The 21,982-nt window shown below is 40.0% G+C and overlaps 1 protein-coding gene across 1 annotated transcript; it reads left to right on the top strand.

The window, feature by feature from the left end:
• Nucleotides 1–9,592: 9,592 nt before the first annotated feature.
• Ssr3 (signal sequence receptor subunit 3) lies at nucleotides 9,593–20,718 on the top strand. Its single transcript, XM_021195993.2, has 5 exons — nucleotides 9,593–9,788; nucleotides 10,876–11,002; nucleotides 14,317–14,415; nucleotides 19,084–19,215; nucleotides 20,180–20,718. Exons 1-5 carry the CDS (start codon nucleotides 9,656–9,658, stop codon nucleotides 20,244–20,246), a joined length of 558 nt encoding a protein of 185 aa, XP_021051652.1. The 5' UTR covers nucleotides 9,593–9,655; the 3' UTR covers nucleotides 20,247–20,718.
• The last annotated feature ends 1,264 nt before the right edge of the window (nucleotides 20,719–21,982 follow it).

The raw sequence follows: 21,982 nt of genomic DNA, 5'->3' as shown, positions 1-21,982 counted from the left end.
CTCTGAGATAGACTAGAAAAATGGAGTCTTGGTTGAAATAACTTCTGCAACTTCATGGAACGAAGAAATGCTTTAAGTGGAATTTGAACTGGGGTGGTTTTACTGAAAGACCTGTGCAGCTCACAAACCCCTGGGCTCTGTTTTGCTTGGTCAGAACTAGTGAAACCCTTTGCAAAAGGTTTCGTTTATGCTTACAGCACTTAAGGAACCCTGTATGACAAGGGAGGCTTGTGAAGACAAGTGGTTTGTCCATGACTACACAGCTATCATCATGGCAGGCTAAATGGACAATTCTTTCCGGCTCTAAAGATCTACAGGCCTTGAGGAAGAGATCAAGAAAACAGCCTATGTACTATAGAAAGGTCCAAGGGGAGGTGGCTAGAATTGTAATAAAAACTATAGGTTAGTAAAACAGAGGAATTCGTCTTGCTCACAGGCAAAGGAAGATTCAATCAGAAGATAACTTGCATGAGGTTAACATTTAATGCTGTTTATTTCCGGGATACAAATAGCTCAGGCCACTGGCTAGGGGTCCAGCTTAGTTTCTGTGGAGTCCACGGGAGCATGAGGACACAGCTACTTTATCATGTAGAACTGCCTGGTTTGGGTTCACTCTCCCAAAATGTCACGGCATGATTTGCAAACAGTGCACCGTGTCCCTTCACATTGGTAACACTCTGTGGACTGTTTCTTAATCTGAAATTCTCTATTGGTGACTATGGATTTGGGACACTCTGAGCGAATCGCTATGCCAAGTGAAATAGGCTCTGAGATGAAATAAATCTCACTGGGGAATTTGGTCTTATGATTTCTATCCAACTGGTGGTGGTTCTTAGATAACATCAACTGTGGTGGCTGAGCAGAGCTTTAAGTGAGGACTCCTAAAAGACACTTTACAAATTATAACTGGCTTTTGGGTTATTGAAGCAATTCCAGCTAAAGCCCATGACCTACTTTATCTAACATTTTGTTGCCATAGCGCTTGGGTTAAATATGTAACAAAATTGATTTCCAGTATAAATCTTCTTAATTTTTATTGTGCCCCACAGTGCTACATGAATGATACACACGTGATAAGCCTCACATTTAGAAGACTCCAGGGGGGGATTTTGAGAGTTTAAGTATGATAGCCTTACTCGGTGCTTATTACAATAATATATTTTCTGTTGATCTGGATCATTTTCTTAAGGGACACGGGAGCTTTATGAACATCCGGAGGCAGACAGGAAACAATCTGTTCAGAGGACTCCAGATGAGGCTTCCACATCACGTAGGTCAGATCAATACTTCCTCAAAAGGAAGTCAGTACTTATATGGAAAGTATAGACTTCAAGCTCAGAGACAGGTGCCCCCCCCAATGCTTCGGTGTCTTGTTTGTTGTTGTTTTTTTTTTTTTTTAATCAATTTTTCGGTAAATTGTGCGTTTAGAAGTCTCCAAACAACACCAACAAAGCAACAATACCAAAACCCACTGGGTGTTTGTGTAGGTGAATGGTTAGAGAACAGGGCCTGATAAAGATGAAGGACTAACATTTCCCAGCATGCCATAGCCACAACAGGACATGTTTCTTTGTGTTGTGCTTAGCTCTGCCATTACATCTTAGTTTCCCCCTACCTTTTAAAAGTCTCCTTCAGTCTCAGAGTTTCACGAGGGAGAAATAATCCCGACACTTGCAGTGTTTGGCCTACAGAGGATTTCCTGTTGCTCCTAATGATTTATCCATTGAGTCTACTTACCTCCGCTTGAATGTCTTTTGGAAGGGCAAGCTTTTTAGCTGTACTGATTACATCACTGTTTCATATTCTATACCTGGCATAACTCCCTGAGGTTATGCAACTGGATCTTGTAGGTATTTGATCCTATTACCTTATTTTTCGGGAGGCAACGTATAAATTGAAAAACTGTGTTGAGCATCGTGTTCATTCATGTAGTCATTTGTATGTGGAAACTGTTGAGATTATTCGTGCTTATATCTTTCCAATACAACTTGTTTTCAGTTTTGATATGAATGGTTTGATTCATTGCAAGGACAGGGTTCTCTTTTATGCCTACAGAGAAAAATGAGGCCGCCCCAAGGGTTGAGAATCCTTTACTTTCTCCTCCTCTAAGTTATGACTGCTGGAGAGTAACGGATTTTATTTTACAGCTCTTTTCAGGTTGCTTTCCTGCTCCTCGGAATCTCTCTGAACTCTCTCTTTCTGGGGTATTACCCTCAAATTTACCAAGGCAGAGGATCAAGAATGGGAGAGTTCAGCCTGCTCGCCTATGTTTGCCTATGGGCTGGGCACAGGATTCTCCCAGTTTAAGGATGAATGTTCAGAACTGCAGCATGATTTGACTCTGCATGGTAATTAGGGTACAAGAAACTGTAAATTGCATGCCGGCTTAAAACTAAGCTCCTGGGGGGTAGGCACTTGAAATCAGAAATCCCACTGATACAAAAGAGGCCAGAACTCATCTGTGGTTTAATACTATGTAAACTGGCGTCATGTTTCCTGGTTTTGTGACGTGCTCTATCAGTTACTTGCTGTGGGAGCCAAGGTGAGTTATTGTGCCAGTCTATGCTCAGTGTCTTCATCTGGTGAATAGGGATATAACATATACTTCACAGGGCTGCTGTTACCTTACGAAGGAACTTGCATAGAGTTAAATGCTTAACAAGGACTTAATAGAGGTTGGTCATTATAACCATCATGATAGTGATTGATAGTTGCTTACTTGCAGTACCATTCATATTCTAGCTTCTCAATATTTGCTGAATGAATATATAAATGAATGGATTAATCATGCTTCAGTGCTTGAAAAATGTGATTAGGGTAAGTAAATAATTTCCCAGGTAATAAGTTAAAACAAAAAATATCCTATCTCCTTTCAAAAAATTTTCCATAATGATACTTAAATTTCAAATGGTATTTAAAACAGAAGAACATTTTTTTCCCTTCTCAAAGTAGCCCTAGATAACTCATTTGTTATTCTTCATAAGACTCAGTATTAGATTCTCTACTGGCTAGGAATCTTGCAGGCTGTCTGCTTTAGCAAAATCTATTAATTACTAACCTGAGAGACTTTCCTATGGGAATTTATCGGTAATGGGGGAGAGAAATCCATTATTCCTATCCTCAAGAGTAACAAGTATTATTGCTTAACATTTTTCATCAGTTTGATAAATGTAAAAGTGATATGAGAGAAATATAAAACCTGAGACCCAGAGATTAGAGCTAGGCTGGTACAGAATCAAGTCCATCTGGTTCCTTTATAAAGATGAATTACACTGAAACAATGTCTTTATCAGAACTTCATTTGGCTAGAGACTGTTGGCATCTTCTGTTGGCATATCACTTGTCCTGTTTGCCTATTGTGCCACAAACATATACCATGTTTCTTTAGCTCATGATGATTTCAAAACAAAATAGATGATAATTCAGGTACCAGAAAGCATCACTTCAGCCCTCATGGGCAAGCACATGGCATCTACCACCTTCATTTTTACCATCAAAAGCTTTCTCTGCTGTGAGCATCAAATGCCTATCACATTTCTCTGAAAAAAAAAAAAAAGCTAGTGACAATTTTGAAGTTTTAGTTTCTTTTGAAAAAACACGGAAACGTTATAAAGACATGGTTTCATTTTAATCCCGGTGTGGAATATGGGGCTGTTTCAGGGCAGCTGGTTGTGGTTTGCCTCATGCTCTAGCAGGGGTGTGATTTTCCCGGCTGCAGATAGTTTCTGTGACTGTGTGACATTTAGAATTATGGGGACTTTTCACGGGGTATATAAATGCCAGGGCCCCAAGAGGTGTGGTGGGTTGTTGATGGTCACGGTTTGTTAAGTAGTTGTGTGCAAAGAAGAAACAACAAGAAGAAATTAGATATCCTGACACGGAAGATCAAACTAACCCCAAGGAACTCAACACCCCTAATCAGCAGGAAGTAGTCTAACTATCACATCAATCGCCCCCTTTCTGACCCTTGGCTTTAGTCAGTGATCTCCTCCTTTCCTCTCTGACCTTCCCCCCTTTCTTATCTAGTGATTGGGGGCTGAAAGGGTAGAAGCAAAGGGGTGGAAAACCCACAAAATAGCCAAAGACAAGCTGCAATAACCCCTTATATTTTCTCTCTTATTGAACATGATTGTTTCTCACATAATATATCCTGATTATGGTTTTTCCTCCCTGTATTCTTCTCAGTCCCTCCCACCGCCCTCCCACCTGGACTCACTCCTTTTCTGTCTCTTATTAAAAAACAAACAAGTTTCTAAGGGATAAATAAAATAAAATAAAATAACAAAAACTAACACATTGGGATAGGACAGAACAAACAGAAGGAAAAGAGCCCAAGATAAGGCACAGGAAACTGATATAGACACAAAGACCCACATCTTCACACATTCAGGAATCCCATAAAACACTAAACTGGAAGTCAAAATATATAAGCATAGGAAGTGTAGGGTAAAATGAGAAAAAATATGAACTTGAAAATAAAAATAAGATTAAAAAAAAAAGCCCTGACATGACATTATGACACAAGGAAACTCCATAGATTCCACTGAGGTAGTTTTCTGCTTCCAGCTCTAGGACGACATCTGGGGCAGACCTGTGCTGGCTCTGTGCATGCTCGCCCAGTCCCTGATTCATGTGTGTCTGCCCTGTTGATTTAAAGGGCCATGTTTCCTTGGTTCCCTCTATCTGTCCCCTTGGCTCTTACATTTTTTCCTGCCTCCTTTCCTGCAGGGTTCCTTGAACCCTAAGGGTAGGGATTTGATGAAGACATTCCACTTTGGACTGAGTGTTCTGAGATCTCTCACTGTCTGCACATTGTCTGGCTGTGGCTCTCTGGTGTTTGTTCCCATCTGCTGTAGGAGGCAACTTCTCTGATAATGGCTGAGAAGGCATTGATCTATGAGCACAGCAGAATGTCACCAGGAGTCATTTCGTTGCTATGTTCTTTTAGTATTTGATTTTATCGTAAGTTTCTGGGCTATTTAGTCTCAGATTCTTGGTCACCCAAGCAGTTCCAGGTATAGGTTCCATCTCATGGCATGGGTCTTCAGTCAAATCAGATATTGGTTGGTCACCCCCCCACAAGCTTTGTGCACCACTGCATTAACACATCTTGCAGGTAGGTCACCATTTTTGATCAATGGTTTCGTGGCTGGGTTGGCAGTATACAGAGTACCGTCCTGTACCAAACATTCTAACACAGAAGGATTTATGTAGGTACCAGTTAAACCTGATGGTCAATAAGTTATGTAGGTACTGTCTTTGGCAAGAGGACCTTGTTATCAGTTTTGTGGAGAGCAAACTACAGTCTTGGCCAGACCAAGTATTTAGGGAGTACCATGGGACTCCTTAGACTGACAATTCAATTAGATGTAACCCATTCTCAGTACTGGAAGCTTGACTTAGTGACAATAAATGTCAAGTTGAGGCTTTGTCTTTCCTATTATTTGGCAACTTCATTTAGATTGTCTTCATATAGGTGCATAGTTTATGAAGCTTCTATTCTATTAGGTTTCCATGTGATCCCTCAAATGACCCTTAATTTTAGTTGTCCCTCCCCTTATCCCTCCCTTGTCCCTTTCTTTCTTCTCATTCCCTGTTTGATTCTCCTATTCCAGCCCAACCCCCTCATTCATCCTTTACTATCTATTCAATTTCCCTTTTCTAGGGAGATCTATTTGTTGCCCCCAGTCCCTTACTCTATATGTAACCTCTGTGGTTCTAGGAATTATAGATTCCTTATTAGTGACTTAACAGCTAATATCATAGAAGCATATACATACCATATTTGTCTTTCTGGGTCTGGGTGATTTTTTTTTATGTACTTCTATCCATTAACCTGTGAATTCATGATTTCATTCAACTGCTGAGTGATAATCCATTGTATAAATGTACCATTTCTTTATCCAGTCATTTGTTGAAGGACATCTAGGTTGTTTCCAATTTCTGACTATCATGAATAGAGCAGCAGTGAACACGACTGAGCAAACATCTTTGTGGTGGGCTGAAGCATCCTTTGGGTAGATGCCCAAGAGTGGTACAGCTGGGTCTTGAGGTAGATTGATTCCCACCCTCCTCAGGTACCGCCACACTAATTTCCATAGTGGGTGTACAAGTTTGCACTTACACCAGCAATGGATGAGTGTTCTCCATAGTCTATACTTTTGCCAGCATGATCTGTCACTTGTCTTATTGATCGCAGCCATTTTTCACAGGTGTAAGATGGAATCTCAAAACAGTTTTGATTTGCATTTTCCTGATGGCTAAAGATGTTGAACATCTAAGTATTTCTCAGCTGTTTGAGTTCCCTCTTTTAAAAATTCTGTTTAGATATGTACCTCATTTTTAATTGGCTTATTTGTCTTCTTGATATCTAACTTCTTGATATATATATGTATATATATACGTATATATGTATATATACGTATATATATACATATATATATTCAATGGATAAAGTATATATATATGTATGTTGTGTAGTTGGTAAAAATCTTCCCCATACTGTAGGGTGCTGCTTTGCCTGAATGACAGTGTCCTTTGCCTTACACAAACTTTTCAGTTTCGTGAGGTCCCATTTATTACTTGTTGATCTTAGTGCACATGCTAATGGTGTTCTGTTCCGAAAGTCTTTTCCTGGGCCAATGACTTCAAGGCTATTCCCCACTTTCCTTTTAATAGATTCAGTGTATCTTGTTTTATGTTGAAGTCCTTGATCAATTTGGAGTTGAATTTTGTGCAGGGTGATACACATGGATCTATTTGGATTCTTCTACATGCAGTTACCAATTTACCAGCACTATTTTCTGAAGATGCTGGCTCCCCACCTCTGCCCACTGTGTATTTCTGGCTTTTTTTTCTTTCATTTTTTAAGGTTTATTTATTTATTTCATGTATGTGAGCACCCTATTGCTCTCTTCAGAAGAGGGCATTGGATAACATGGTTGTGAGCCACCATGTGGTTGCTGGGAATTGAACTCAGGACCTCTGGAAGAGCAGTCAGTGCTTTTAACCACTGAGCCATCTCTCCAACCCCTCTGGCTTCATCATTATTATTATTGCTATTGTTATTATTTTAAAATTAGGAATTCATAGGTGTATGGATTTTTTTATCTGCATCTTCAATTCCATTGATTATCATCTGTGTTTGTGTTAGTACTACGGTGTTTTTACTACTATAGCTCTGTAATACTATTTGAAGTTGGGAATGGTGAGACCTCCTGCAGTTTTTTGATTTAGGATTGTTTTAGCTATTCTGGTTTTTTGTTTGTTTGTTTTGTTTTCCCATATGATTTTCAAACATTTTTTATTTAGTTAGCATTTCAAGCTCTTTCTACTTTAAATATTTCCTTTCTTAGGTATAATTCTTTTTAGCCTCATCATTATTATTTCTGATTTTCTTCCTTTAAAAACTATTTGAATTAAAAGAGATCTTTTAATTTTCTGATTTTTAACTTTCTTGCTCTTTTCATATCTTTTCTTTGTAGCCAGAAGGAAGAACAGTTACAAAGATATGCTCCCAAAGTTCTGTTTTTGAGTTGCCTGGAGATGGAGAGAAGAACAAAAGAAGTGCTCACCAAACGTAGCCTTTACCAATTGGAAGGAAAAAACTGGGTGTGGCTTGCTAAAGCAGATAAACCAAGGAGCAAAGAATGTAGAAAAGTTCCTTTTTCTATCATCATCATGCAATGCCGAGAAAAATCCAGCAGCATCCATCAGACATGGACCCAGAGATTCAGAAGTGAGTACTCGCAGTTTGCTTGAAAATTTGCTAGATGGTCCTTATTTATTCACTTATTTATCTAGTGGTGAAATTGAGGACCCTTGCTCTTGATAATAGATGGACTTATATTTCAGGAAAACTTACTGCAGAACCTGTGTGTGGAACCAATTTAAAAAAAAAAACTGAAGATTAAAAAGCTCAGTGAGGATCGTTGCTCTGCAGATCAACTGCCATTTCGATAAGGCCAAGAGCAAGAGATGGCTACAGACTGCTGAGAGGGAGACTGGAGATTGAGGAAGTTTTGCTCTGTGCAGTGTAACGTTTGCAGCCGTGTAGTGAAGACAAGCATTGGCTGGGAAGTGATGTGGTTGTGTATGTCTTTTAAAAGAAAAGGTGGTCAGCGGGGCAGTTAAAATGGCATCGGTGCTAATATCTATTGTCTTTCTGTGCTTCAGAGGAGTCCTGCCAAAGGTTGTTTTCAGTCTCAGTTAGAATGCTGTTGGAAGTCGTGCTACTTTAAAAAGGTTTAAGCTGAAATAAAAAGAAACAAAATCGAAGTAATTTGTAAAGGCATGAGGCAGGTGTTGAATATTATCGTCATTTGAAGATCATTACCACATCATGAAGAATTCATGGTTTTAGTGACTTCCTTATACCTGTTTCTCGGGTGACTAGAGCCTAGGCCCAGGAGACTAGGGCCTATCTGTCACCTTCAGGTTCACCCTCTGCAATGGGCACCATAAGATGCATAGCCAAGGATTCTGAGTGTGACAGGGGCTAGGGATATATCTCACCTGCTAGAGCATTTGCTTAACGTGCAAGAAGTTCTGAGTTCCGTTCCCAGGGCCTGGTATTAAACCAGGCACATGGGCAAAAGGACCTGGGCTACCTGATGAGCATGGGCAAAAGGACCTGAGCTACCTGATGGGCATGGGCAAAAGGACCTGGGCTACCTGATGGGCATGGGCAAAAGGACCTGGGCTACCTGATGGGCATGGGCAAAAGGACCTGNGCATGGGCAAAAGGACCTGGGCTACCTGATGGGCATGGGCAAAAGGACCTGGGCTACCTGATGGGCATGGGCAAAAGGACCTGGGCTACCTGATGAGCATGCACAAGTGTTAGATATGGCTTTCTTCTCCAATGTTCAGGGTTAACCATATGTCCCTATGCTCACTGAAGGTATGTCCTGAATCCACAAGAATGTTTTATTTTCCAATTTCTAAAGACTGTAATAAGAGAGTCTTTCAGAGGCTAAGAGGTTTTGTTGATTAAAATGATGATGATAATAATAATAACAACAATAATAATTAAACCTCAGGCCATGCAGATGGCTCAGACGGTAAAGACACAAACCTGACAATTTCATTCAATCTCTGGGACCCAGAAAGTAAAAATAGAAAACTGACTTCCTCAAGTTGGTTTCTGACAACTTTGTGGCACGGCCCTCCAACCAACCAATCAACCAATGAGCCAATCGTTCAATCAATTTAAAAAGAAATATAAAGTGCACATGTGGAATGAAATACCAATAAAGTTAGTTAGTTAGTTAGTTAGTTAGTTAGTTAGTTAGTTAGTTAAAATACTGCTTGTATGGTTGCTCATTTTGGTTATCCAAGCCTGTCTGGAGACTGAGGCAAGCGAGTTAGAGAGCAGCTCAGATACACACTAAACTACAAATCCCTTCATTCATTGTGGCGTTGAGGCGCCACGTACCTTAAAGGATGCGGAAGTCTTGTTCGCATGCCCAATCGTGCCTCGACGCTTGTGAAGTGACGGCAGGATGGCCAATCCCGAAGCAGCGTGCCCTGCGGAGTCCCGCCTCCGCGTTGCGGTGACGGGTGGCGGGCGGATCCGCGGCTCTAGCGGAAGGACACGCGGCCTTGCGAGCCTTCTCTGCCTTCCAGCTCGCGGCCTCCAGTCTTCAGCTCGGCCATGGCTCCCAAAGGCAGCTCCAAGCAGCAGTCCGAGGAGGACCTGCTTCTTCAGGATTTCAGCCGCAACCTGTCGGCCAAATCGTCGGCGCTGTTCTTCGGGAACGCGTTCATCGTGTCTGCCATTCCCATCTGTGAGCCTCCGGCGGGCGGGCGGCGGTGGTGGCGGCGGGGACGTGGCGGGCACGGCGGGGAGGCCTAGTGTCGGGGGGCAGCGTCCTCGGGAAGTCACTCGCGGCGGGCTTCTGAGCCGGGCGCGGGTTCTGGCCCGGATTCTCTTATTGATACACTGCCCTTCCCCTCACCACTGTTGGACACTAGGATGTCTTTAATGAGCCGGGCGGGAGACCCACTGATAACCTTCACTGAATTAGCAGCGTGACCCGTGGCAAACCTCCCCTTACTCCTGAGCATCCTTTGGATTTGCAGAATGACAAGTTAGGCCTTGCCCGAGCTCCGCGATCAGCCTTGTTTAGGATTTCAATAACTCCTAGAGAGCAACTCGAGACTTCTTCATTGAATGAGAAACTGCCCACCTGAAGGCCAAGACTGTCTCCAAGTCCAGGTTTTCCGAGTTTCCTGTCTCCTGACCCACACTGCCGCAGTGCTGCAGGCCAGTCACGTCCAAAAGTACTTTGTTATTTTGGCCTTGTAAAAAAAAAAAAAAAAAAAAACTCAACGTCCAGCCTGGTCTACAGAGTGAGTTCCAGGACAGCCAGGGCTACACAGAGAAACCCTGTCTCGAAAAACCAAAACCAAACCAAACCAAAACAAAAGCTCAACGTGCAGTGAATGTGGTGTGGAACCCCCTTGGTTCACTGGCCGGACAAAGCATTGTTTTGATTTCAGTGAGCATCCACGTCAGCAAGTTAAATCAATGTTTTAGGACAGCGTTTGATTTAAAATGGCCCGTGTTTTAACTTAATAGTATCCCATGAATGAAATTGTTATTCTTATTTGTAATCCCCACTCCCAGTTTGTTCTCAAGTTAGAAGATGAAATTTCTAGACTAGCAATAACCCCACAACCTAACTTTCTGCACTGGGACAGCCCTGAACTGGGACTAACCCAGTTTATTGTCTATTTCACCTCTGGTGAAGTTGCTCAGATACTGGGTGGGATTTACTGACTCTCATTTACCTGGTTTAGCTGTAGTTAATCTGGCATGTGCAATGGGGTAGTGATGTTTTGTGTCCCTTGCTTTTGTCTCACTCATCTCAGGGTTGTACTGGAGAATATGGCATATGGATCTCATCCAGTCTGCTGTGCTCTACAGTGTGATGACGTTAGTAAGCACTTACTTGGTAGCCTTCGCGTACAAGAATGTAAAATTTGTTCTGAAGCACAAGTAAGTACCCAGACCCCAACCCCAGTCTGCGTATTTTATGGCAGGGTGTCTTAAACATGATTTATAAATGTTAGTTTGAAATGTGTATCTAGTTTCTGTAGAAAGCTATACCTGGAGAATTGATAATCTTGAGCCATATGACTGATGCTTCAGTGGAAATGGGTGTTGAGGGTGAAGTTTGAATATTAAATCCTAGTCTTTAATTGATGGTTTGGTCAGAAAAACAAATCTATTAAATAAATGAATGTTTCCGAAACTCAGTGGATTTCTTTCTAGAAATTATTTTAGGCTGCCCATTTACTAATTTTGGAAGCAAAAAATTAAAAATTATCTGACATTTTCAATGCCAGTTACATTTTTTTTTTTAAATCTTGTAAGTCTATTCACTGTAGAAGACAACCATATTTCTTGAATTTCAAGATCATGCATATTATAAGACAAATTATTTTGCTAGCTTTAGGAGAAGAAAACCCAAGTTTTTATATGAGTATACTATAGTTGTTTCCAGACACACTAGAAGATAATAGCATTGGATCCCTTATTCTATGAGCCACCATTTGGTGGCTGGGAATGGAATTCAGGACGTTTAGAAGAGCAGTCAGTTTTCTTTAACCACTGACCCATATCTCCAGCCTCGAAAACCCTAGTTTTACCTCAGTAAATGTTTTATGTTTTAAGCATTTGCATACTTTCCTAAAGATAAAACAGGAGGGTGCAGCAGGCTCTTCTCTTGTTTATTCAGTAGTGCCTTTTATGTTTGTTTTTTCTTTGAAGTATTATTATTATTATTATTATTATTATTAAAATAATTTACTTTTTTACTTTAGAACTGTGTTTGTGTGTTTATGTCTGAGGTTTGGTGTGTCCCTTGCCTGAGGGTCCAGAAGAGAGTGTTAGATCTCTGGAGCTGGAATTGCATGTAGTCTGAGCCACCTGATAGAGGCGCTGGGAACTGAACTCAGCTCTTCTGCAAGAGCTATGTGTACTCTTAACTATTGAGCCTTCTCTTGAGCTTCTAAAGTAATTTTTTAAAGGCAGTAGGGATTTTGATCTTAATTTTGTCATCTATTTACTTTTTAAAAATTTCTCACAGTATCCACACTTGATTAGAAACTAGTTTTGTTTAGACTGATATAGCAGTCTCTATCTGGCCTCTTGAAACAAAATTTAGAGTGTACTCTGACACACGTTGCATAAAGCTATTTGATGATACTTTTCCTTGCATTGTTCATATTTTATTGGATAAAAATCACATACACGTGAGGGGCTGGCATGGTGGCTCATTGGTTAATTTTACTGGCTGCTCTTCCAGAGGACTCAGTTTCAATTCTCAGCACCCACATGGTAGCTCACAACTGTCTGTAACTCTAGTTTTAGGGGATCTTATGCTTCTAGTCTTGGGTACCAGGCATGCCCGTAGTGCACAGATATACAAGCAGGCAAAATACATCACCATCATCATTTTTAAAGGTCACATATCTTAGCCAGATGTCTGGGAAGTAATATATTTCTCTTTATCTGTCATTTTTATTTTGTTAACTATCTTAATACATCATGGCCTTCTTTTTTCTAATACAGTAACACCAAAATTCCTTTCAGGTCCTTAGATTTAAAGTCATCTGCCTCCTTCCTGTGAGATTTAGACAGCCTTCTTGCCATCCTTGGAGTGTTAACGTGCTTACCCCATCAGGACCTCTTGCTTTCTATTCATGTCTGTCATTTCAAGACCCACTACACTTTTGCAGAGACTTCCTGACTTTGCTCATTCTTTGGTTGTCTTTCTGGTGGGCTCTTATAACTGACAAGTACTTAGCAGTGTGTTATGATTTCAGTTAGCAGGGTTTTATTTAAGAGATGGGCCAGGAGTGGCCTCAGCTGCTTTCGTGCTGTCATTCTGGGCATGCAAAGGCTTGGGCTTCATGACTGAAGTTCTGCTAGACCAGCAGATTCAATAGGTTATCTTTGTCATCTTTTGCTTGGCAGCTTCTTTATTACCTGTTACTTCAAGATTCAGCTCGTTTGGTCATCTACTACTCTGGACTATGTTCTTATGGGACATGGCCACCTTTAGATAGACAGTCCATCAGAGTATAACCTTGTATGACTGTCCTTTATGATCCCCTGGCAGCTTAGCCACTTCTGTGCTTACCTTGCATCTAGACTCTAGATTTTAGAGGCTCTTGTGGTTGAATCAAGACTGGGTGTTCTTCTGGAAGCCATCCTAGTTTCTCCAGTTTTCCTGGGTACACTGACTAGTACTAAACAGTCTGGTAGTGTGAGTCACTTGAGCGCAGTGACTAGGCTTTCTTCTGTTTCTGTGTTCTCTCCTGTTGGGATGTCATGTTGAATGCTCTTATAGTGGTAGTACCTTGGAGCTGGTAGGCACTCTATAGAAGTTTGCATGCTGTTGTTACTTTCCCTTCTATAGGGTAGCTCATATTTGTGAAAATATACTTTGTTGAATATAACTGTCTTAGTCTATGGGCTTTTTACATCTTATTTAAATTTATTTATTTATTTATATTAATAGCCCCTGTGATAAAATTCATTTGTAGGCTTTTTGTTGTTGTTTTGATCTGTATACTTTTTCTGAGACAAGGTATCATGTAGCTGAGGCTGGCCTTGAATTCCTGATCTTTGTGCTTTCACTTCCCAAATGCATTTACTATCATGACCAGCTGATGAGTATGCTTTTCACATACATCTCCTCTAAGATCTGCAGATTCTGGTCTGAGTTCTTATTCAAACCATTTCTGTCTGACTTAGTGTTAACTCAAACCAGTGGCTAATTTAACTAAAAATGTTATAGTCAGCTTCTGACCAAGCTTTTACTATTTCTTTTAAATGAAATTGTCCTTTGGAATGGAGTTAAAAGCATAGTTTTAAGATAGCTTGTTATTTTTCTTCATGAATTAAATCAAATTGTCTATTCTGTAGTTTACTTGGAATTGAAATTGGATCATTCAGGTTGTGAACCTCAGGAAAATAAAATATAGTTACAGCGATTCCTAATTGAATTGTGCTAATAGCATTTGACTTTTATACCCATATTAAATACTTGAGCTTTGGAAAATGCTTCCTTTCAAGCAGAAATCAAATCCCATAACTAAGAAACCACATTTTGAGAAGTTCTTGAACTTCTTCTCTTAGGTTGTATAGTGTAATAAACTCTGAACTTTTTGTATAGTTAACTTTCTTAAAATATAAAGAATCACTCATTTGCAATAGAAAATATGAGTACAGAGTCTGTTTCTGAGACTGATTTTCCTCTCTAGAGCACGTGGAGACCTTTTTCTTGCCGTGTTTTCTTTCAGAGTAGCACAGAAGAGGGAGGATGCTGTTTCCAAAGAAGTGACTCGGAAACTTTCTGAAGCTGATAATCGGAAGATGTCCCGGAAGGAGAAAGATGAAAGGTTTGGGGGGTGTGTGTGTGTGTGTGTGTGTGTGTGTGTGTGTCTGTCTGTCTGTCTGTCTGTACACGTTCGAGGCCAGAAGATGTGTCAGGTATCAGAAGACAGTTCAGATTCCGGTATTAGTTCCTCTGTCACTTTCCGCTGTGTTCCTTTGAGGGTCTTGCTGAACCTGGAGCAACACATGAGGCTTGGTGGCCAGCACCTTCTCATCTTCTGTTTTCTCAGAGCTGGAATTACAGGAGTGCATTCAGGGTGTAATATAGGGATAACAGGTGGGGGCCATGGCTACTGGGTTCTTAATCTGTCTCTCTACCTGCCTTGACTCCTTATTTAAAGTGGTAGTCAGAAATCTTGGGAGGAAGTCTGTTTTTAAATTCTTATTAAAGATGTTGGAATTGTATAAACAGTAGCAATGGTGATAGTAATGGCTGACTTTTGAATTGTTACCACTAGAGTGTTTTCTTTGAGCTATATACAGTTGATTTATTCCAAAGAGTAACTATGTAAAGTATCTACATAATTCCTGCATTTACAGCTTAGGAATCATTACTGAAGAGGGGAGCTCTCTAGGAACCAAAGGAACAGGAAGTTTGCTGTGAGATTCTCGTTTACTAAAAATGTCAGAGAAGCTACACTCATGAAATCTTATCAACATGGGTGACCTGAACAAGGAAGACACTGATAGTTGATGTAGAAGGGGAACACCCGTGAGGCCCCAGGCCTGACAAAGAGCTACAGGCAACTAAGGAATGCGAAGAACTGGAGAAATAATCTCTTCACTAGGGAAGCTCATTCTGATTGGTTATCCAGTACCAAATAGTCAGGTCTGAAAACGTAAACATATAGTAACATACAGACAGAACAGGTTGTATTTATGTAGTTAGGAATACACATGACATATACCATCACCACCACCAGTTAAAGGAAAAGGCTGTGAATTTGAAAGGGAGCACAGGGGCATTCATGGGAAAGGTGTAGAGAAAAAAAGGAAGGGGACAGATGATATAATTATAAGCTCACAGTCACAAAGCCTGGGGTAGCAGGTGCTGTCGTGATCTCCATTTTACCCCCGAGGACAACAAGCATCAAAGGCTTGCTAACTTGGCTGTTGATACATAGATCTATGGGAATACAGACTGTCCAACTTGGAAGCTTATGCTAGTAACTGTTTTACTGGAATTTAGGAAGCAATAGAGCTTGTATGTTGTTTAACCCAAATCTGTAGGGGTACAGGGTATTATGTTAACATTTTTAGTAGTTTTGATATCAAAATTCCCCAGGGATGTCCATGCATATATGAATACTGGATACACTGGGGGAAAGAAAGAACTGGGTTTGTCCTTCGTTGATTGAGGTTGTGGTGGTATGTTTGTTAACCCTCTTCTCCCCCCCCCCCCAAAAAAAAAACCCTACATAGTATGAATTGCCGGAGTCCCATATTGATCAAGTAAATTGGTGGATATAGGTTACCAGATGGGCCAGCCTTTAATTCCAGAGGCAAGCAAATCTGTGAGTTGGAGGCCACCCTGTGTACCAGGCGTTTAATAGCAGCATAGTGCATAGTTTGCTTTCATGGATCTTAAGCTTTAGCACAGTACATGGTGGGACAGCACCTCACTGCATTTCCTCCAGGAAGACTTTGTGCAGGCCTTATGAAGTAATAGAATTTTATAAGATCAAGCAGCATTTAAAAGCAAGGAACGCTGTTTAAATGAGGACTGTGGACTTACCTCTAGTGTTTGAGCACTGTACTTACTTGTGAGTCCAAGTGCTCAGGAAGCATGTGAGGTCATGCTGTTTTTACTCTGATGGAAAGCAGCATGCAAGCCCTGCAGAAAGGAAGGCTTCCTGGCACTGACCCTTGGAAGGACTTTATCAAGTGGATCCTAATTTAAGGAACACCAAGTAACTTAATGAACAATGCTTCTACAGTGGTTTGGAAAGATACTGAACATTAACAAACTGATTATCTTCTTTGAATACTTTATAAAAATAAGGACTTGATATTACAATCATGGCAATGAAGGCCTGTTGTAGGGAGCAGTAATGAGGTTTGGCTGCATAGCTGTTTTGTTGCATAATTCTGAGTAGGAATAAAAGTTGGAGAGTCTAACCCTAAAAGTGCCTTTGTTGAATTGTGTAGGACAATATTAAGTTGGGGCACATATTATAGTTAACTAAATTTCAGAGTACTTGACACAAAAATCAAGATTTTGGAGATGGTCATATTGGAAATGGCAAATTGGTCTCACCTGTTCACTGCAGACTTCACCAGTCTGCTGTGTGTATTGGGTTTTCTTCCTGGGACATGTCTCAGGATTTTTCTCAGTGTGGTGTTCAGGTCATTACAAGTGAATCCTAGCACTGGGAGTCCCTGTCCAAGCACTGGGAGTGAGACCTCTTTGTCATTTGTTAACTTAGCGTTTTTAAAGTTGTCAGGTTGATGTCTGAAGTGCAGATTATAAAATCGCTCTTGCCAACAGTAGAAATGAGTGCTATTAGTATTTTCCTCAAAAATAGTTTTACCCAGGTCTAGACTCATGATTAATTAATCTGGATAACAGATCAGAGACTTCATTAAGATTTGGTAAATTGTTTCCAGAGGATATGTTGCTTCCAAGAGATTTGATGTAAGAAAAGGTGCAACAGTTTGTCTCCAAGCTCCATTTATAACTGTTTTGGCATGTTTGTATTTTACCACTCAGGGATGGAAATAAGCAATGGCAAGTTAAGAGATTCAAGCTCGGAAGTGGGACTCTTTTTGGTTTCCTGAAGCTCTTTTGACAGTATTATCTGCTTGTAACAATTTCTGTTTAGTCTCCTCTTTCTCCTGTCATAGTTGGCTGTCCCTGAAGAATGATTGCTTGGGAAATATTCTCCTAAGCTAAATTTTCTACTAGTGAAGCTTTGGTAGAAGCATTGGTAATGAATAAATTTGGAGTTTTTAAAAATTATTTCACAATAACCAGTATGTGGTAGACTAGAAATGCTTCAAAGACATTTGGATGGTTCTGGCTTATGTAGCCTGATGTAACATGGGAGCTGGGGTGGTATCATGGATTGGATCGTCAGACTTTCATCTCAGTTGTTTTGGAGGTGATTCTGTTTCAGGTCATGGCACGAAGAGAGTTAGGGAGACCTGCTCAGATGTCACTGGGATGATTTAATCAGCAGAATAAAAGCATACCATAGCTCACTGGGTCTTACGCCAGAGTTAAAAATAGCTGTGTTGGTTCTGAGGATTTTTTAGCATTCAGGTGCAGCTTACTGTGCCTGATTTCCTTGGAGCAGCGTAAAAGTGTCTTTCCTTCAGTTTAGATTTCATTTACTCTTTGAAATCAGAATGTTATTGGCTATACTTTAATGTGACATTCTTCCTGTTTCCCAAAGAAGAATAAATTTATTAAGTAGGGGCCATTTATAAAAATCAAGGAAATAGAGCATATATATGAGACTACAGATTTTATAGTGAAGATTGGGTGAGAGATTATCTTTATTTTAGTTCCTATAGCCAAACTTCTTGACTTTGGATTAAAGCATGTGCTAAGTAGAAGTGTCAATTACTCATCCTTATGGTAGTGGTGGGAGGGCTCTGTATCATCTAACTTCAGAGTAGCATATCTTCCTGGGAGGACAAAGCACCTAGAGTTGGGACTTTTAATCTTTTTGATGATGACTCTACAGTGAAGCAGCCAAGTATAATAATTTGTACATATAAATAAATGCTTCTGGAAACATAGCTACCATACTGTGTGTGGTGGATTCTCAACAATTTTTTTTTTTTCTGATAAAGAAGAAAAGTGTTAACCCAGTCAGTTTACCCAGATCAGTTTATTTGACTTCATACCCTACCACTGGGGTATAATCTAGTCTTTAAAAAATGATTTTGCAAAGTTAATTAGCCAAGTGGAATAAAATCTGCTTTAATCACAAGCATTCTGAAACATTCTCTTGGCCTCTTGGATTAAAAAGCAGATACATATGGGAGCATTTAAAATAGATTTAAAAGTAAGAATTTTATGGAAGTTTAAAAACATCTTCCTTAATATTATATGGATTCCTTGTTCAAATTCAGTAAAGACAACTAAAGATAGACTTGGTGAGTTTGTGATTGGCTGTGTACTTGGCATTATCTCTTTAGGGTGTAAAGCTAAAGGCTTAAGCTATGCCTCTAGAGAAGCTAAAGCCAAAGAAGTCTATGTCATATCAACCATTGAGACCAAGTTTTAAGGGCAGATCTAACTAAGGGCATCAACCTTTTGATGTGTGCATGATATGACATCATCCATAAATAGGCTACATCTAGCAGTCCTGGGACATATATGGCTGGTCCACAGGCCTCAGGTTGGATAATCCCTTTTCTGGGACTCTTAAAGATGCCTGTTTTAGGACCTTACAAAATCATGTCAGTTGCAGTTAGTATCAGTCCCCTCTACTGAAGCCTTGGCTGTTTGGAGAAATGGTAACACACCCAGTAATTGTTAATTTAGCATCAATAAGAAAAACAGAATTCAGTAGAAAAAAGGAGATAATTTGCTCTAAATTTAATAAATGCAAATGCATTTTCACCCTTGAACACAAAGAAAGGTTTTTTTTTAGTGAATGAGAACCATTTGGTATGTCAAGGTTTTGGTCATGTTTATAAACTTACTTGACTTGTATCTCTAGAATCCTGTGGAAGAAGAATGAAGTTGCTGATTATGAAGCCACAACATTCTCCATCTTCTATAACAACACTCTGTTCCTGGTTCTGGTTATTGTTGCTTCCTTCTTTATACTGAAGAACTTCAACCCCACAGTGTATCCTTTAGAAAGTTTTCCTATAAACAGTAGTTTGTTGTATTTTTAAGCTATCTGGTATGCTTGTGGAAACAGAAACTTCCCAGAGTCAGTTAAATAACACTAACTATAGGTAGGTGTCTGTGGACTTAGAGCTTAAGAGTTTCTGGCTTGACTTAGTGTTTTTTAAATCTATAAATTGTAGTTTTATGGTAAATAATGTGTTATAAAGCAGTGTTACACTGTCTGACTTCATCTACCTTCCTGTCTACAAGGAGTCATAGTCAGAGTAAATGTGCTGTCTTCACTGGTTCTGTTATGCTCATATATGCTGACTTTGGGGGTTAGGTGATAGCCAGGGTAGTTACAAATACACAGTTTATAATATCTTAATAGTGTTCAGGATGCTTTTAAATTGAGCTTTGGCCAAGAGTTATTTGTTTTCTTATTAAAATAATTTTTTATCAAAGGTGTTAATCCAGAAAAGCACAGCCAGACTTTTTAACAATCAGAGCTTATGGTGTAATAAAATATCAGACACTTTCCTACTCATCTTTTGGGAATACTGGTGGACTTTGCCAGAGCCCCCCACCATGGTTTGCTCAGTCTGTAAGTAGGCAGAGCTTTCAGAACCTCCTTGCCTTACAGGCTGACTGTAGCAGCATGCTGATTTTCTAGAGATTTTCCCCTTTACTGTTTTGCTTATGTCTGCATGGTCTTTGACCAGTTCTTCCCATGAGGGTTATATGGAACTAGGATGTGTTCTTTGTTATTATTTGTTCTAAGTTTGTCCCATGTGTCTTTTCAGTATTGAAGCATATTGCTTGTGGGTATTTTTTCATGTTTTATAGCTTCCCATGTTGTAGATTGTGTTTACAGACAGTCCAACGACATCTACATATTTGTGTCAATAAGGAAAAGCCCTTTTATTGTTAAAAACCTAATTTAGGGAGTCTCATTTTTTCCTTAACATTAAATCTTACAGGAACTACATTTTATCCATAAGTGCTTCATCTGGACTCATCGCCCTCTTGTCTACTGGCTCCAAATAGACTGCGTAGCTTGGCCCTCTGCCTTTGTATCTAGGGGTGGCCTGTGGTATATGGGAAAGCATCAGGGTGGCCAGGTTGGGAGACACATAAGATGTTTTTATAGTCTGGAGCTTGAGGGTTTAAAAATGCAGTAGAATGTAATTCAGTGTTTGTTTATTGGCTCTTTTTGACAGATTGCTGAAATTAAATGAATTGAAAGGGAAACTCAGAGTACCAGGGCATTTTATTAAAAGGCAAGGAGTCTTGCAATGTGCTGTAATCACGAGGAGAAAATAACTTGTTTCCTACATCTGTCAGAGGTCATGGTAACCTGGACTGAGCTGTTATTATTTATAATAGGAGGAAGAAGTTAATAACTGGTTCTCTGTGTTCCAAGCACAATATTACAACTTTTCGAACTGTAAATCCTCTTCCTAAGGGATTAAACAGAAGCCTCATTTTTCTTTTAACAAAGCTTCAAATTTGTAATTTATAATAACTCAAAGTTAAAAACATGGCCTCTCCAATTTGAGGGTGGGGAACTTGCAGAATCTTTTTTTTTTTTTAAAAGAAAGGCGGCCAAGGTAGTTACCTAGAAATAGTACCCAGGCCTGTGAGTGTTGGCCTGGGAGCCAGTGCACACGCTGGCCAGCTGTATGGCTTGGCCCTGGGTGGCCGGGGAGGTCAGCTTGACCCTGCCATGTTGGTTTGATGTGTGAAGTCACTGGGATCATTGTTTCTGTGACCAGGCTTTTGCACCACAGGCAGAATATTAAGTGAGAGAGTATTTCTATCCTGATTATTGACACATGAGAGACCAAAAGAATTTTTGTGAATGTAGCCCTGGAATTCTTTGAACTCTCCAAATATTTTACAGTGGTTTAAAATGGTTGTCAGCATTTTTCCATGAGGACTTTAATAAATTTAGCCCCTTTTGTTCAAGGTTCCTTTCAATTGTGAAGTGCTGATCACATACATTTTTGGGGGGGGGGGTCTAGCTAAGAGTAGCCACATGTTGTGTGGTCATAACCCCCCTCCCATGTCTTTTCCCTGACCCATTATGTACAGATTCTGTTTTTGTATGCTGTGACTTCACAGTTTGCAAATGCAACACTATGATCACTGATTTCATATTCCTATTTGCTGTTCACCACACCCAAGAACTTTCTGTAAAGAGCACCTCAAAGGGAATTATTAATAATACCTAGTTTCTGCTTGTAAACTTAAGAGGAACATATGACTCTAACTGTAAAGATATTTACAAGGAGTAGAGCTGTTTTTGTGCAGGTAGATGTTTCTGTGGTCTGTGCTACTTAGGGAACTCAGGAGGAGTGCGCTTGTATAGTCATGTTACCCCTTACTGTCTGCCTGGAGAATCATTTTATCTCCAAGTGTTCAGTTCTTTTCAGTGATACGTTGTTATCTGAGTGCCATTTCCAGGTAATGTGGAGTGAATGGGGAAATGAGAAGGGATTCAAAGCAAAGTGCAGTTCAGTAACACATATGAGGTAGGCTGTTTTGTTGTTTTATTTTAATCAGTATTTGGCTGGTAAAGTGATAATTTGATACACCATCATGTTACCAAAGCTAAGCCAAACAAACACCTTCTAAATGACTGCTGTGAACTTGCCACTAGGTGGCGGTGCCTATGTAGCTGGGGAGAAAGTCACCACCTTTATCTGACAGAAGCTCAAGAATGGGGAAATCGGGATGTCAGCTTCAAATTTTTAATTTTAATTAGTAAACAAAAGTTTGTT

The sequence above is a fragment of the Mus pahari genome, chromosome 4, assembly GCF_900095145.1.
Source record: "Mus pahari chromosome 4, PAHARI_EIJ_v1.1, whole genome shotgun sequence".
Lineage (NCBI taxonomy): Eukaryota > Metazoa > Chordata > Mammalia > Rodentia > Muridae > Mus > Mus pahari.
Note: the sequence above shows the minus strand (reverse complement) of the source record. Positions and strands in the feature narration are given on the sequence as shown.